General features: G+C 55.1%; 1 protein-coding gene across 1 annotated transcript; it reads left to right on the top strand.

Annotated features, from left to right (window-relative positions):
- The first annotated feature begins 402 nt into the window (after positions 1 to 402).
- AP5Z1 (adaptor related protein complex 5 subunit zeta 1) lies at positions 403 to 16,838 on the top strand. The gene is given in 18 exon segments (XM_078872832.1): positions 403 to 561; positions 4,367 to 4,507; positions 4,980 to 5,283; positions 5,394 to 5,547; positions 5,760 to 5,881; positions 6,413 to 6,569; positions 7,089 to 7,232; positions 7,386 to 7,423; positions 7,538 to 7,700; positions 7,808 to 7,977; positions 8,298 to 8,434; positions 9,997 to 10,131; positions 10,486 to 10,597; positions 11,139 to 11,239; positions 11,778 to 11,910; positions 12,474 to 12,590; positions 12,592 to 12,665; positions 15,417 to 16,838. Coding segments are annotated over 18 exon segments (2,490 nt in total). The 5' UTR covers positions 403 to 526; the 3' UTR covers positions 15,670 to 16,838.
- Positions 16,839 to 18,177: the final 1,339 nt, after the last annotated feature.

The following is an 18,177-nucleotide window of genomic DNA, read 5'->3' as shown; positions in this document are numbered from 1 at the left end:
ATGGATGGCTACTCTTTGTTTTTTTCGGTAAAGTCAAATATATAAAATGTGATTTTATTTATTTTTCTTTTTTAACCTACGTGACTTTACCGAAAAAAACCAAACAGTATGAATCCTTGCAGTCACGAAAGCTTCAAATCTAGAATAAATGGATGGCCCCTAACGAGAAGGAACTGAACACGTTTTTCCAGAGCAGTTGCGGCGTGACGAGAAAATAGGACGTGACGTCACGGGGCGCGCGATTTCATTGGCTGGCGAGCTTCATCCGGGGTCACACCGCCTCTCGGCAGCCAATCACGTGGCGATCCCATCCCTGGGATTTTTTTTGACCAATCACACGCCGGCTCCGCGTGTCACGTGGTGTGGTTTTTTTAAAGGGACGCGGCGCGTCGTGACCCTGTGGGTCACGAGACCCCGGGCAGTAGCGAGCGAGTCCATTTGTTGTTGTAGTTGTTGTTTATTGTTGTTGTTGTCGTAGTTGTTTATTATTCTCGTTTATTCTTTTGTGTATCGGTCGCTTGCACCGATGGCGAGCGTGGACTTCTGGCTGCTGCAGGCTCGGTGAGTGGCTCTCTTAATCCCAAACTATGATCACTGTTACATTGGTTTTATAGCTTTCTTTTGGTGATTTTGAAAACTTTTGGTTTAGCCATCCATGTTTGTTTGTTGTAGTACAGAGTTAGCCTGATGACTTTAATCTACATTGTCTTATGGTTGTTATTGTTTGACTTGCATCCCATTGGGATTTTTGCACACAGCGTTGAAATACGGTGTTTTTTTGGGAAGACTTTGCTGTTTTACCAGGATTTTTCTGTTGCGTGTAGTCACTTTAAGATGTTTCTTGTTCATGTTTTGTTGCGGTTGCACCCGAGTCAAGAGCCGCATGGCTCACAGGGTCATACCTAACCAATGAAACTGAAAACTGCTGACAATAGCCTGGCAGTGTTGGCTCACTGCTGCTGTTGCTACAAATAACGAAGCGGGCAGCAGGTTCGCCTTCTTCCCCGTGTTGTGTGCCCCTTCCTTGGGGTACACGGCTGACGAACAGCATCGTTTGTTCAACACGAGCAAAACCTCTCAACCGCGGTGTCGGCATTCGGTATCTCATTGCCAGACTCAGGCTTGCTCGACTCAATGCTGGTGAATGGGTTAGTTTGTGTTGTGTATCTTACAGTTTACTTGGAACGATGGCCCATGTCCTCCTACACAGCGGGTCCTTGTCCCTGCCATCTCGCGGCTCGTCAGTGTTCACAGCGAAAGCCTGACTTGCTGACGAGACGATGAAGGCCGAAGCGTGGCTCAGAGTTCCCCTGTACGAACCCCCAAATCACTCCTAGAAGGCCGCGTGGCTGATGGTATATTGTAAATTGTGTTTTTTTGTAATGCGGATGGAGTTAAGATTCGGAAGTTTATTTCTCGAATGAAGCCTATTGTGGCGTGTTGTCCGCATATTCATGCTGATCTTAAAGGTGCATTGAAAAATGGTGACACTCCGGCTGATGCTGCTGCTGTTGTGGAGTGACTCTGCAGCCAGCTATGGCTGCAGAGTTTTGGTGGTACATGTTGTTTATGTCGTTTATTGTGAAAATTCGGTCACAGTTCCTATGATCACTGTTTCATTGCTTGTATGGCTTTAATTCTAGATTTGAAGCTTTCGTGACTGCAATGATTCATATTCTTAGGTTTTTTCGGTAAAGTCACGTAGGTAAAAACATTAAAAAGTAAAATAAAATACAAATCACGACGTTTCGGAGGCAACACAAGCTTCCGTCTTCAGGTGGTACCGTCACAGCCACGACAGCTGTATCAAGTAAATGAGAGATTGCAGGAGTAACTCCTAAGATTCAGAGGTGGGACAAAGTCATTGTTATGCAAGTCCAAGTCGAGTCGCAAGTCATCAAATTCATGACTCGAGTCTGACTCGAGTCCAAGTCACATGACTCGAGTCCACACCTCTGCTAAGATTGCAGGAGTAACTCCTGCAATCTCTCATTTACTTGATACAGCTGTCGTGGCTGTGACGGTACCACCTGAAGACGGAAGCTTGTGTTGCCTCCGAAACGTCGTGATTTTTATTTTACTTTACTTTTTAATGTTTTTACCTACGTGACTTTACCGAAAAAACCTAAGAATATGTATGGCTTTATTTTGGTGATTTTCGAAAAGTTTTTTGGTTTGGCCATGTTTGTTTGTTGTAGTTACAGAGTTAGACTGATGGTCTTAATCTAAGTTATCTTGTGGTTGTTGTTGTTGTTGTTGTTTGACTTGCATCCCACTGAGATGTTTGCACACAGTGTTGGTGTACGGTGCTTTTTCTGCAATATTTTGCTGTCTTTTATTCGATTTTCTGTTTGCACTTAGTCACATATTCACTTTAAGATGAATGGCTCACAGGGCTATACCTAATAAATTAACTTGAACTTGATTTACCACCAGGACTGCCCTCAATAACGAATATTACAATTGCCCCGCCAACGTAATCATTTACTCACAGGGCAATTACAGCTGTCATGTTACATCGCGTCTGCCCCCCCAATCCCCGCTTCAGCGTCAGAAAAATGAGCGCGGAGGGGTTGTGAGGAGCAAGAGCGCCTTGGGATGCGCTCTGTGGACTTGGCAAATCGTTTGCGATTCGAATGTTCACACGGTGGGGGGGGGGGCGATGGCGTTGGTAGTTGCGGTGGTGGCTCCTAACCACCGCTAGAAGCTGCTGCTTCATCGGGGAGGGGGAGATATCCCTATCAACCCATACGGTTTATTTAATTTTCCCCGTATTCTTGTACAGGGAAATTTAGTTTTCAGGTCCATACGGCGTAAAGCCGTTTCAATACGGCCAAAAAAAAAATCATACGGCCAAATAAAGTAAGTGTGTTGCTTAACTCTTAATTTTCTGTGTTTATTTTTGTACATTTACTAAATGTGTATCCACATAGCAGCATCAGCATGCAAGATCACAGATAGTAAGCATAAGTAGCATCATTGACACCAATTATCAAAATGAATCCATACAACTGTTATTGTTTAGTAACGTAACTTTGTCTATGTTTGGGATGGGACTTACTTAGTAGAATGAACGTTGAGATTTTTAGAAGGGCATCGGGTGAACAATAAGGTCTAATAATATCTTTTTTTTTTGTTTAGATCGCATAAATATATAAATGTGTCGTTAAACCCGCCACCACCCGACAGCCAATTATTAAGGGTTATCACGTAAACGGAACATGCCAAATTCGTTACTAATACAGCACACCGGTGTGTTGAAGAGCAAATCCACAACATTCACAATCTGGGTACGCCGTTTCGCCAGTAATTACAAATAGCACCATCTACGCATTAAATAATGTCTGAATTGCTCTGTAATAAGATAGGCAGTGATAAGGGGTTGACAGGCGTGGGTATGCCCTGATGTTAAAAACCCATCACTGCTTCATGCCCTCCGACACAAAAACCATCGGTGGCCAGAGGGCCGGCGTGGAACTTTTCTCTGGAGCAGAGATGTGGACGTGGACATGAGAAATGGATACAAAGTCTAAAAAGTACCCAAACAAGCATGGTGAGGTGCATGGTGGGAATTACCCGAGCGGGTGACGATGGTTGTGGGGGGGGGACCCTCATCCACCAGTGGATTGCTCATGGCTGAATTAATTATGATCAACGATAGAAAGGGAAAGGTTGCAGCCCTGCGATTCCTTGCTCACACCACGGAAGGAGCTCCTCTAGAGGGAGCTCTAGAGGTGGACCCTGACCTCCGTTCCGCCAACTTCGGTGGGCCCATTTATTGCACTAATTGATACCTGATAATTGTTTTTTTACCCTTCTATCTAGCAACAAAACTGACACCTTTTTTACAAGGAGTCATGTTTGCATAGACCACAAAACCTGCAGTCATAATGGAAACAAAAAACATAACTCTGATAATGTATGCACTGTGCTTGAAGTTGATTGGTCCACACCCGAGACAGCTTTCCTTAAGGAAAAAAAGGTGTCAGTTTAGTTGCCAGATAGAAGGGTAAAAAAAAACAATTATCATATTTTTGTACTGGCTAATGAGGTTCCAATGGTGTAATTGATACCTTTCAACCTCTTATCAGTGCCTGCCTGATTACAGACCAATTCAGACCTTATTGGTCACCCCGTGCCCTTATAAATCTCAACGTACATCCAACAGAGTCCCATCACAAGGGAGAAACACAAACAGACACTTTTTTTGGCCGTATTGAAACGGCTGTACGGCGTATGGACCTGAAAACTACAAGAATACGGGGTAAACCGTATGGGTTGACAGGTATGCTAAATGATCCCGCGAGTCAGCCATTATTAACCCTCGTGTTGTGGTTGTAACGTTGCCACCCCCGTCTCCGTGCAGGGCGCTGGGCGGCACCGAGGTGGACGACTTCTGCCGTCGCCTCGCCGCCGCGCTGGTGGCACGGGGGGACGCCGGCGCCGAGGCCACCGTGCTGCTCCAGCGCCTGCACCTCGTGGTGTCGGCCAGCAGGAAGAGACGGAGGTACGGTGACGCTAGCGCCTCGCCGCCAGATGGGGGCCTGGGTTCGATTCCTGCCTCGGGAGTTTGTGTGTGTGTGTGTGACCGTGTGCATATGTATTTGTGGAGGGCGGTCAGCGTGCTGCACTACGAACCCGGCGACCCGAGTTCGATTTCTGCTCACGGCCAAAACCAGTTACAATTTTCTAAATCTGTCCTGGGCCTCCCCTAGGTCGACTCGGCATCAAATCAGTACTTGGTATGATGTGTAAACATCGCCACTGGGGAGACACAGGCAGCCAGGCATGGTGCCGGCCACCCACCCCCTCGTGTGCCGTGCCGGCCTTCATCGGTGCTCGCTAACAGCACTTGCCCCAACCGTCTGTTTAGGCTACACGGGGGGGGATCTTTGTCTTTTTAGTGCGTATATTTGTGCGACTGTGTGTGTGAGTGTGCCCATGTGTGTGTGACTGCGTGTGGTTTACCCATTGCGCAGGCTGCCTAGGGAGGTTCTGGACAAGCTGCTGGCCATGCTGCTGTTCCCCACCGCCCCAGACAGCGTGCACACGCTGTGCGCCGGCGTGCTGCGGGACTTGGGGCCCCGGCTCGCCCCCGCGCTGCCCCACGCCTCCGAGCCGGGGCCCGGGGACAACACCGCCACTCCCCCCACCCCCACTGCGAGCTCTGCCGGTGCCACCGCCACGGAGCCTCCGCTGCTCTCCTTGACACTGCTGTGCGATGACGTGGCGGCCCTGGACGCCTCGACCCTTACTCGCCTGGCGCCCGTGCTGCTCGCTCAGGTGAACGGCTCACCCAGGTGACGGGCTCTCTGCTCGGTCAATTAGGGCGTTGCCTGCTCGTTGACGGTGTCACCCGATTAACGGAAGGGTCGGCGCGACCTCTGCCGCAGGGCAACGTGAACGGAGAGGTGCAGCAGCTGCTGGGACGAGTTTTGCGGCTGCTGGAGGGGAGGGGGGGCATCCCCGAGGGGGGCTCAGGGGCCCCCCGCTTGCTGGCTGTGCTGGCTCGCATCGTGCACCTCTACCCTGCCCTGCTCACCTCTGGTGAGACGACCTCGCTCTGACCTTTCCCGTGACCTCGTAATGACGCGCGGGGTCGCTTGCGCAGCGGCTCTTTGCGCCGGCGGGGTTCTCGAGTTAAAGGCCGAATGACATCTGGGGAAGGCGAGTGTGGTGCGGTTTGTCTGATCATGGTGTCTGACCTCCCGGGTTCCCTTGCCCCGCTGTGCGTGTGGTGCGTGCGGTGTGCGCCACAGAGCAGTGCGACGCTGTGAGCCGCCGTCTCGCCCAGTGGCTCCGCTACACGGGGACCTCCCAAGGAGCCCCCTCCTCCCACTCCTCCTCGACTGGATTCTTCTCAGCGGCGCGGGGGAAGCAGGTACCGCCATCCCGTTCCGGCCGCGGGAACAACCGTGAAGACCGTCACTTGCCCGTGAAGTCCATCAGCCCCGATAGCAATGGGTTTAACAGCGTGCTGATGAGACTGAGAAAGTCCAAACCCGTGCCAAGTTTTAATACAATTTGATGATCCTCATTTGCAAGAGTGACGTAGGGCACCAAAATGACAATAGAAATAATATGAAAAGAAAGAATAACATTTGAGCGAAAATAAATCGGAGCGAAAACAAAATGGGGTAGTAAAGGTTGCTCACGCCTGCTGTTCCATTCTGGCTAGAGCTATTGAATGAGGTGGAAGTATCAACACTTTACCCCGCCACACGAGGCCTGCCGTTCTACTAACTGTGGTGGGGGGAAAAGAGGCGGTTGATTTAAGAAGCTTGCCTCATTGTTCCAACTGCTGCGCCTGGAGATCAAACCGGCGACCCGGTTTCAAGTCCGGTGTGCTGACCGTCACTTGCACCCCGTCTACCACCACCCTCTCCTCCCCACTGTGCCCCTGCACCCCTAGCTGGCTCCTGTGCAGGAGGTGGACGGCAGCCCAGTGGGAGACTTCTTTACCGTGCTGTGCATTGGTCAGCACTACACCCACGAGCAGTGGCTGCACCTTCACTCCTTCTCCATGCTGCGCCTCTGGCTGCAGGCCTGCCTCACCCTCACCCCCGCTGGTAAGCTCGCCCCCCCACCCCCCCCCCGCTTCACCCCGCCACTCGCCCCGCTAGCCTCCCTCCCCCCCGCCGTGACCTCGACAATTACCGCTTTGTCGTCGAAGCAATAAATAAGCACTGAAGTAATAGGAGAGCGGCGGGGACACGAGGTAGGTCTGATAGAGACGAGAGAGCAGACGCCGCCGGTGGGGATGCATGACGTTACACGCGCATGCACACGATCGCGCGGAACAAGAGCAGAAGGGATCGGCGGAGATCCGGCGCCATCAGCCCTCGCAGAAGAGGAAAGGGAGCTAGAGGAGACGATGCATGCGCGCGTCACCATTCACCGCCCCATGGCTCAGCGGCGGAGCAAGCCGCTCGCAATCGGGAGGTCGCAAGTACAAATCCTGGTTGGGGGGAGGGGGGGGAGGATGGTTGACCCACCTTGACACCCCCGCATGTTTAACCGACCTGGCCGCTGTCTCTGACCCCCATCTGTGACGTGCCGCGCGTGTGGCCCCCACCACCTCTGCGTAGAGGGGCGCGTGTCGTTGCCGGGCGGCTCGGTGTCGTCGCTGGTGTCGGGGGCGTCGGCGGCGTCAGCGCAGGGCGGCGCCCGTGACCGCCTCGCGCGCGCCGCCTTCGAGTACAGCCTCCGCGTGCTGGGCCAGGCCGAGAGGAGTAAGGCCCGCTCACCGCCACTCTCGCTCACCACGACCACCCACCACCACGCTCGCCACGCCAACAACGTTCGCTCACCACGCTCGCTCGCCACACATCTCACCTCCTTTTGTATCCGCCCCCTCCACCCACCCCTCATTTGTTCATCCACAGAAGCCACGAAGAGGATTGACGCTGAACTCCAGGGAGCGGTGAGACATGGTGCACACTCGCTCGCATTGAAACGAACTCGCTCGCACCCACGCTCGAGCACGCTCGCAATCTAACCGTCGGCGTGTGTGTGGGCCTGTGCGTGCCCGTTCCAGTGCGTGGAGGAGGCACTGTCTCTACTACAGTTGCTGTGCCGCCTGGACCCTGACCTCGTGACCCCAGCGTTCTCGGCCGTGTCGCGTCTCTCGGGGAGTCTCCTCTCCTCCCGATCGCACCCACGCGCCCTCCTCCCCGCCGCACACTTTCTGCTGCACCACGGTGAGGGGAACCGCACCGTCGCGCGCAGCCCCGCACCATCTGTCCTGCCGCCTTGCATCGACCACTCCGTGACCTCGCCACGTTCCCCACCCCCCACCGTCGCGTAGGCGAGACGCTGGCGGTGGATGCCAGCGTCGCGTGCCGGGCGGCGCTGACGCGACTGCCCTCCGAGCGGGGTCGCGACCCCGTGACTTCTCAACTGCTGGTCACATTCTGCCGCCGCAACGCGTCGCGGCTGAGCGATGTCCTGCCAAGAACGTTTCCCAGCTTGCTCAAGGTGCCCCCTCCCCCTAACACCACTACTTGCATGACCTGTACCACCACCAGTACGCATCACCTCGACCACCACCAGCACGAATACCACCAGCACTGCCGCTACTGCTGCCGTGTAAATCACGAAGATATTTTTCCGCTGCATTTGAGGGGCCTGCACTGCTTGGGTAGACATCGTTTGCAGGTCTTTCGTGGCCATGGGCCATTCGCTCAGCGGGGCCAATGGCGTGACCCGGCGTGACCCCGCGTGACCACATGTGACCACACGTGACCCCTTGACCACACGTGACCCCGCGTGACTCCGTTTGACCCCGCATGGCACAGCTGGTGGCGTGGCACACCGTGGCGCTGCTTCCCGACTTGGTGGAGCTCATGCCGGCCATAATGGGCCGGTCCACCGCCCTGGAGCTCTTCCACAGCCTCCTGGACCTGCCCGTCCTCACAGCCGCCCTGACCCTGCGGTAACGCTTGCCTCCCCTCGCCTCCCCTCGCCTGCCCACTCCTCTCCTCCCCACTGGTCTCCTCCCCACTCCTATCTTACCCACGTCCTATCTTACCCACTCCTCTCCTCCCCACTCCTATCTTACCCACTCCTATCTTACCCACTCCTCTCCTCCCCACTCCTCTCCTCCCCACTCCTCTCCTCCCCACTCCTATCTTACCCACTCCTCTCCTCCCTACTCGTCTCCTCCCCACTCCTATCTTACCCACTCCTCTCCTCCCCACTCGTCTCCTCCCCACTCCTATCTTACCCACTCCTCTCCTCCCCACTCCTATCTTACCCACTCCTCTCCTCCCCACTAATCTCCTCCCCACTCCTATCTTACCCACTCCTATCTTACCCACTCCTATCTTACCCACTCCTCTCCTCCCCACTCGTCTCCTCCCCACTCCTATCTTACCCACTCCTCTCCTCCCCATTCGTCTCCTCCCCACTCCTATCTTACCCACTCCTCTCCTCCCCATTCGTCTCCTCCCCACGCCTATCTTACCCACTCCTCTCCTCCCCACTAATCTCCTCCCCACTCCTATCTTACCCACTCCTCTCCTCCCCACTCGTCTCCTCCCCACTCCTATCTTACCCACTCCTCTCCTCCCCATTCGTCTCCTCCCCACTCCTATCTTACCCACTCCTCTCCTCCCCACTAATCTCCTCCCCACTCCTATCTTACCCACTCCTCTCCTCCCCACTCGTCTCCTCCCCACTCCTATCTTACCCACTCCTCTCCTCCCCACTGGTCTCCTCCCCACTCCTATCTTACCCACTCCTCTCCTCCCCACTCCTATCTTACCCACTCCTCTCCTCCCCACTCGTCTCCTCCCCACTCCTATCTTACCCACTCCTCTCCTCCCCACTAATCTCCTCCCCACTCCTATCTTACCCACTCCTCTCCTCCCCACTCCTATCTTACCCACTCCTTCCCCTCCCCTGCACTCTCCTCCCCTTACCCCCCACTCCCCTCCCATCTCCTTCCTCCCCTGCCCTCTTCTCTCTTATATACCCGTATTTTAATAAGAAGAATAACAATTTCGATTTAAAGCTTTCGTGACTGCAGGGATTCATATTCTTGGTTCTTTCGTCCCGCTACTAGTCCATAATTGGCAAATAAGTAACGGCAAAGCAGTTATAAGTGACTCACAGAATTGTGCGCAGTTGCATATACAGTACACGACTTCCCTGAAGGCATTAACCTTCAGCGGTTTGAATTCAATCCTCGATCGATGGCGCAGCCATCGCCGCACACGCGTCGAATAAAAGGCACGGGACAAGTCCTTACTTACTAACAACTCCGATAATTTTTAATTGCTGGGGGGGTTGCCCCCCCACCCCCCCTACCTGAAAATCCCGGCTCCGCCATTGGCGCGATGCAGTTTTCACACCGAGGTGCCGGAACCCACAGAAAGGTGTGAGGAAGGCAGCCAGAACCGACGCTACCAGCAATTTCCCGAGCTCTGTTTAGCAAATATGCACTCCCCTCCGGTGTCTCCAGCTCATTCATCTCATACTTGCGTCTCTGTACAGGTACGAGGGGGGTGCCACCACCCCGAGCAGACCGGCGGGTGAGCTGCCCCACGAGGCAACCCTTGACCCCCTCACTCAGGGCATGCTGCGTTTCCTACTGAGGGAGGAGTCTGGCTTGGGAGATACCATTGACAAGTAAGGTGGGGTGGGGGGGATGTGGGGATGATACCATTGACAAGGGGGGGATGGGGGGGAGATACCATTAATAGTAAGGCACAGTGGGGTAGGGGGGATGAGTACGATACCGTTGACAAGTAAGGCACGGTGGGGTGGGAGGGATGGGGGGGAGATACCATTAATAGTAAGGCACAGTGGGGTGGGGGGGATGAGTACGATTCCGTTGACAAGTAAGGCACGGTGGGGTGGGGGGCATGGGAGGGAGATTCCATTGACAAGTAAGGCTTGGGGGAAGATGCAATTGACAGAGCACAGAGGGCTACAATGATGACGTGGCGGTTGTGACGGTTGTGGCGGTGGTGGTGGCTGCAGGCTGGCGATGCTGCACGGGGAGCTGGAGTCACTGCGTGGGCACCGGCGCGTGCTGCTGTGCGCTCGCGCCGCCCCCGTCCTGCTCCACGCCTTCTTCTGCGCGCTGGCTCACGTGAGGCCCCCCCGCCCCCCCCGCGAGCTAGATCTACAGTCGCGTGCCACTCACATGAGGGCCCCCCCCCCCCGCGAGCTAGCGCTACAGTCGCATGCCACTCACGTGAGGGCCCCCCCCCCCCCACCCTGAGCTAGCGCTACAGTCGCGTGCCACTCACGTGAGGGCCCCCACCCCCCTGAGCTAGCGCTACAGTCGCGAGCCACTCACGTGAGGGCCCCCACCCCCCCCCCCCCCTGAGCTAGCGCTACAGTCGCGAGCCACTCACGTGAGGCCCCGCCCCCCGCGAGCTAGCGCTACAGTCGCGTGCCACTCACGTGAGGGCCCCCACCCCCCTGAGCTAGCGCTACAGTCGCGTGCCACTCACGTGAGGGCCCCCCCCCCCCCTGAGCTAGCGCTACAGTCGCGAGCCACTCACGTGAGGCTCCCCCCCCCCCCCGCCCCCCGCGAGCTAGCGCTACAGTCGCGTGCCACTCGCGCTCCCCTCTGCGGCCTTCGCGTCTCTCACCGTTGCTTTCGTGATTTGTTTCTGTTCGCGTAGCGGGCGGACGAGGAGGAGCTGGTGGCGGAGCTGTTCCCCGTGCTGCTGGAGAGGAGCACTCAGCTCTACGGCATCGCCGCCTTCCAAGCGGACGTGCTGCGGTACGGGGGTGGGGGCCGTGGGGGGTGGGGGCCCGTGGGGGGTGGAGGGTGGGGGGTGGGGGGTCGAGGAGGGATCGGGGATGGCAGGGTTTGGGGATGAATTGAATTCGTAATTATGGTCATTGAGAGCTGACGTGACACGCTGTGTGTGTGTGTGTGGGCTTGTGTCCGTGTTCCAGTGTGTGTGTGTGTATATGTGCGTGTGTGGGGAGTGAGAGTGTAGTGGTTAACACGCTGCTGTACGAACCCGGCGACCCGAGTTGGATTCCCACTCATGGCCAACACCAGTGACGGTTATCTGAACCGGTCATGGGCCTCCCCTAGGTCGACTCAACCTCAAATGAGGACCTGGTGCGGTGTGTAAACATCGCCACTGGGGAAACGAAGGTGGCCGGGCGTGATGTTGGCCACCCAACCCCTCGTGTGCCGTGCCGGCCTTCATAGGTGCTCGCTAACAGCACTTGCCCCAACAGTCTGTTAAGGCTATACGGGGGGATCTTTGTGTGTATGTGTGTGATGTGTTTGTGTGTGTGTGCAGTTTGCTGGGGGCGGAGGTGGAGCGTGTTTGCTCGCTGCAGCCGTCGCTGCTGCTGGCGCACTCCGGAGACGTCGCCCACGCGGTCTCCTCTCTCTCCAGCCGCCCCGACCACGAGTCGCTCCTCGTCAGCCTGGTACCAGCATCGCCACCACCGCCACTGTCACCACCACCAGCATCGCCACCACCGCCACTGTCACCACCACCAGCATCACCAGCCCTGTCACTATCACCAGCACCAGCATCACCAGCACTGTCACCACCACCACCAGCATCACCACAGTTGCTGTGGCTGCTGGGTTGTACTTACAGTCGCCCTGCCTTTCGCCCTGCTTGCACTAAATGCCAGAACCCATGAGACCAGGGCCCATGCCAGGGCCTGGTGCTCTGCGCCTTGTTAATCTGCTCACAGTTACATGTGAGGAAAATGATGTATTGTCCATCTAAAGTTAGCGATCATCCACGTGGTGGGCAGTTGCACGTGACCGGTTTTGGGAACACCTGGACACCCGATGCCGAGGTTAGGGTGAGAGCCCGAAAGTCGATACGTCGTCCCTGCGCCGGCCTCAACACCCAGGACCTCTCTGGAGTAACCCAAGCTGGTTTACCATGTGGTCTTCTTGGTTAACGTGCGGCTGGTTAACGCGCGGTTCCCGTGGTCACCGCGCGATTGTCGCACGGCTGCCGTGGCGTGCGCAGGTGTGGGCGGTGGGCGAGCACGCGCCGGGCGACGCGCCGCACACCACGCTCGCCGCCTACTTCGCGGCGCTGGAGACGCTGCTCTACGAGGCGCTGGCGTCTCAGCCCCCCCGCCACCCCCCCCCGCGTGGTGGCAGTCGTGTGCTCCGCCCTGGCCAAGCTGGCGGCACGGAGCCAGGACCTCATCCCACGGTGACGAAACAGCACCATCGCGCACGCCCCATCGCCATCGTAATCATCGTCGCCATCATCATCATCATCTCTCCGCGGAGAATACTATCGGAAGCGTTTAGCAGGCGTGGATGCGATTAAAGGTTGTGGAGTTAAGCGAAGATAACGGATTTTAGCGGCTTACCTAGGTGTGCGCACCCAGTATTGTTCTGGCTTCCTGCGTTTCATTCTCGCTTCCTGGATCTCGTCCTCAAGTTGCTGGATGCAGGCTCAAGCGAAACATCGTGCCTCTCTGATCGCTGAATTTGGCTGAAAAAATTGTTCGAAATCTCGCCCACAGTGAGCTGCGACGACAATGATTCGCGCGATAAAAACATGACCGTTGAGTTTGATTGGCTGTGTCGGGTGGTGGAGGGTCTCAAAGTTTGCCGCATCATTATGTGGGCCCAACCCACAAGCTAATGGTGACTCCACAACGGGTTTCAATTACAGAGCGAGAAAACCTGAAATCCGTGCCAGACGGGCGAGAGTAACGATGGAAAGGTGATCGGAGGGGAGGAGAGGGGGCAGTCAACAGGACGAGAGGTGGTGCAAATGAGATTAGAAGATTTTGGAGAATCAATAAATTGTGCTTTATACAAATAAGATACGAAAACAACATCTGGGCCGCTTCCTCTTCACCAGACCACACTAACCAGCGTGGGGAAGTACGGTCAAACAGACCTGCGTGACCACCTTACCCAGTGTGGGCGAGACCGTCATCCATCTAGCAGTGGATTGGCAGAGGGCTGTTTTTATTAGTTTCGTTGGTGCGCATGTTTGGAGTGATGTTGATTGTGTGGCCGTGCGGCTGCCCCGTCTGTGGAACAGAGGTCGCAACCGGGTACCCGATACCCGGCTACCCGTACCCAGCCGGGTACGGGTACCCGTTTGCGACCCTGGTGCGGCCGGGTACGGGTAAGGAATCAAAACCCGTTTGCGACCTCTGCCGTGGAACCTTTCCACCCGCCGTCTTTCGTCGCCTCTGCAGACCTCCGCGTCACCACGAGGGGGCTCCATCGCGTCTCCTGTGTTGCTCCGTTGTGGCTGTCCCCTCCCCAGTCGCCTGTCCTGTCGGCTCCCTGCCCCCTGTTCAATCCCGACTCAAAGCCCCTTTTCTCTGCCTATAACAGACGGCCTAAAATAAAATCCAAGAATACGAGGTGAATCTTGATTAGAAGCTTTCGTGACTGCAGGAATCCATACTCTTTGGTTCTTTCGGTAAAGTCACGTAGGTAAAAATACATGTTTTGGACCGGGTTCGCGAACACAAGGCAGATCTGAAACACGGCAGACCCAATACCTCTGCCGTGGCTGACCATTGTTATAACGCTGTGGGCTCGCATGATATTGTTTTTTTTCCCGAGACCAAGGTACTCTGCAAACCTTCGGGCAGCTATCAAAGGTTTGTTCATGAAGCCATCCAGACATATGAACATAGACATAACTTCAACCGAGAAGATGGATACAAATTGAGCAATCATGTGAAGGATGTTATTAACCAGGTAAAGCCTTAACTGGTTGTGGTTGTTTCCATCAAACCTGCCGGGTACTAGTCTATTTTTCCGAGTTACTTTCCCCACCGTGTCCCCAGCTTCCCACTTGTAGCCCTGCCTACTTCTCCCCCAGCCTCACTTCTTCTCCCCCTAGCGCTCACGCAGTCCTCCCCTACCCCACACCACCCCCATCTTTCTCTCTCCCCCCCTTTCTTACCTATATAACCTCTTGCTACGGCAGCTCTCTCGCCGACTTCAGCAAATTTTTTCTTGCTGTGGTTGTTCCACCTTATGAGGATTGCTTGTGTTGTGATCGAAAGGTCGCGATTTATTTTATTTTATTTCTACCTACGTGACTTTACCGAAAGAACCAAAGAGTAATAATACGAGGTGAATGGCTGCTCTAGGCAATATATGTTGATATCACTATTCATGTTCGAGTGCACGGCATTCTTGTGTGGGGCATCAATATTAATGAGCGTGTGGGCATTAGCTTGCGCACTGCTCACAATAGCTGGCAAGCGAATGAATATGCAAAATTATTTGGTGATGTTGCTGCAAGCAGCAATAACAACCCCAACACGCTCGTCAACAACGCTGCCTTGGCAATGACCCTTCGTAGAACAGCACAGAATAATTGTATTTCTGTTAAAATTATTAACGTAATTTTACATGCCATGAAGAAGGCACATTGCCCAAAATGTTGCATAGAATGTTTTTTTCTTTTTAATGCCACCACAGTGGTATTGACAAATGCGTTGAGGTTTTTAATGAATATTCATAAGCTTGAGGGCGGAGTCTGAGATGCGGGACCATTCCCCCCCCCCCCCACCTCGTGAATGGCTGCCTGCTTATTGAGAGCGCAGCATCAATTATTTATGTCAGCCACTGCCGTTAATCCGCTTGGCTACGTGGCTCCATCGTCATCGATTACGTGCCGTCGCTGCCCTGTTTCATTCGGGTTTCGGAGGCAGCAGTGGGAGATTTGGAAACCATGCTGATTGGGAAATTGTGCTAATTGGAGGTACGGGGGAAAGAAAACAAACTAGATACAAAAAGCAGCTTTAAATAAATGTTTAAAATGTATATTTTAAAAATGCGTAACTCCAGTGGCATCCTAATATCGGCAGGAAGAGCGTTCCAGACAGCCACAGAAGCGCGATGCGTTGACGACGATTGCGGCACGTCACATGTGTGTTGCATGTGCCCCCACCGCCCCCCTTCCCCCCCACCGCAGGCTGCAGCTCGGCCTGGGCAAGGTGTGCACGCAGTACGGGGCGAGCGGCGGGCGCGGCGCTAGCGCCAGCGCGCGGGAGCTGGCGTCGCGCGCGCGGGAGCTCTCCGGCCTCGTGGCGCAGCCCACGACGGCCCAGTGCGTGCTGGGCGGCACCGCCGCCATGCCGGCTTCGCTCCTCCACCACCAGCGCGACCCGCACACCGTGCCGCCGCTGGCGCTCGCCGCGCTGTGCTGCGACGAGCGTTACGCCTGATATCCGTCGGCACCTGCATCTATGGGGCGCGCCTGGGCACACGCTTGGATGTGACCTGGAGCACACGTGGACAGCCCTGCGCGCACGCGTAAATAACGTGGGTGCGCCTGAATACACCTGTGGACAGACTTCCCTAAGCACGCACCCATGGATGTGGGGATTCACCAGTGCACTGTGCACACCTGTGGATGCATGGGAGACACTGGAGAGAGGGATGCCATCTGTCCGGGTTTTATCTGCACAGTGAAGCCTGGGAACTGGAGTCATTGTTCAGGCGGCACAAATAAATTTGTATCGGGATCTGGTACGGGTAATGCTGCGCCGATCTTCGTTACCGCCACACTGCGGTTGTGACGATGGGCCTGGTCTGACTTGAGTAATGGCCAGGTTTGGTCTTTGGTGGGAATGGTGGCCACGTGCGGATGCGTGGGCACACCTGTGCAAACAAGGCGGCGTGGTTTGCGTAGTCGAGTCAAAAAACAGCCAAGGACAAATCGCATCCGTGCTGCTGCTGTTACTCTCCCACATCCTCCGGACCTTGCTGTGCTGTCCTTGGGAGGGGGGGGGCAGTCGTGGTGCAGTGATGGATGACGCGCGAGTGGGCGACGTGGTGATGTAATGCGAGTCGGGCCTTGTCGAACAAAACACAATGAGCGGAGAGGAAGTGACCCTTGGGACCCGTTGGCCTGTGCCACGGCTCCTGCAAATGGTGTGCGGGGGAGGCAGTGGCAGGGTTGGTGGATTACACGGAGATCTGTGGACCCACATGCAGTACAGCAAGGTGGCAGTTCACCGTGTGCGTACCAGACTTTCGAGCATCGCCCCTTCGTTTGTCGAGTCTTCTCCGGGTACTCACGATTTTTTCCCCTGGAGGTACAAAACGACCCTGTAACCATACTGATGCGCGTAGTAAAACGCACACAGAGCCAATGACCAAATCGTCCAAAATGTCCCCTTTCCGAGCCAAGCAGGCTTGGGCCTGAATAGCGCTTGGCATGGGCTACCACCGTGCTGATGAAGCAGGTGCTGTCGGCTGTAGACGTGGCTACGTTGTAAGCGGAGGGCAGTGCAATACAATCCATTGCTTTCCTGCACCTGGCCCGGTATGGAGAAGTCGCCTGTCTCAACCTCCCCGAACAGCTTTGTGTAATTACAAGATGTTTCATTTTCTTTGTCGGTGTCCGTGTGTTGCATCGGGTGGTACGTGCCGATTCAGAACCTGTAGGCGTCTTGGCTGTGTTACACTGTGGCGTGAAAACCGGTACAAAATGGCCCGTCTTTACTCACCAATGCAGTTGAGGCTATGGAGGCCCACAGCCCAGAAACCCCCCTGCCTCCTCCCGTCTTGCCTGAACGGTTCAGCCCAAAAAGAAGCGCACCCAAACCCAGTTAGGGACCTTGGCAAGTGATGGCAATGAAACAAGACGAGTAGAAAAAAAAAACTGAACCATTAACCTTTATAGAGACAGTAAACGCTTTGTTTTGTTAAACATGGTCATGCGGCGACATTTTTTTTTTAAACGCGTCCTTTTAATATCTTGCCATTGCTGTGACAACCCACGTGACCCTAAAAATCTGGCCAAACGCGGCATAGTTTTGTTGCGCAGCAAGGAGAGAGGTGGACAATGGGAGGGGGGTGTGGTCGTGGTTGAAACAAATTCTGCACAACTTCCACCAGGTGCTCCAGCCTGTGATGCGGAGCAATGGATGCAATCGCAGGAAGCAAGAGTTGTGGGGAAATTACGCTCTTCCCAACTTCAGTTGCGACCCTCAATTCGATCTTTACCCCCCCCCCCCCCCCAAATCAAACGCGGGACATGTTGCTCAAAACTGTGCAGTGGTAACCTGCGGTAAGTTCAGAGGCGTACAAATCTACTCCTGCCACCAGAAGGTGGGTGCCAATTCCCGCGCTGTCCAGGTCTTTGCCTGGATAGGCGGCCAACTCGGTGTTAAGGCTGCAGTATGTGCTTGGGAGCCACAGTTCGTGGTAGGGGGTTTGGGATTACGGATTAGAGTTCGGGGAGCTGGTCTAGTGCATCTATCCCATCCCTGGTCCAGCCACCCCTGGTTTGTGCACTTCACATGGTGGGCGGGAAGTCCCCCTAAACCCTGACCTGCACCAGAAATAAGAGGCGCTTTATCCAGAGGTATAGTGACTTCCCATCCACCCTGTAAATAGCTACATATACATACATACAATATAGTACACACACAGGGCTCCCTCATCACCTGGTCCCTACTACAAGTTAATGGATTGGTTAGTAAACCACACGGCTAGGCGTAGTTGCAGGCACACTGCAGGTGGGAGCGCGCAGAGTTCCTCGGCTGTGCGGGTGAATCTGCTGTCCACCCGCACCGACCTTGCCGTGAACGCGCCTGCTCCCAGAGAGTACGCAGCTGCGGTGCCGCCTGGTTAGTGCAGTGCGCTCGCGAAGGGGGAAGATTGAATTGCCAGCACAGCGAGCGGCTTTGTAACGACCCATCTCCGGTTTCCTCCGAAACGAACGC

This window comes from Lampetra fluviatilis, chromosome 35 (genome assembly GCF_964198595.1).
Source record: "Lampetra fluviatilis chromosome 35, kcLamFluv1.1, whole genome shotgun sequence".
NCBI lineage: Eukaryota > Metazoa > Chordata > Hyperoartia > Petromyzontiformes > Petromyzontidae > Lampetra > Lampetra fluviatilis.
The sequence above is the reverse complement of the archived record's forward strand: the minus strand, read 5'-3'. Positions and strand labels throughout refer to the sequence as shown.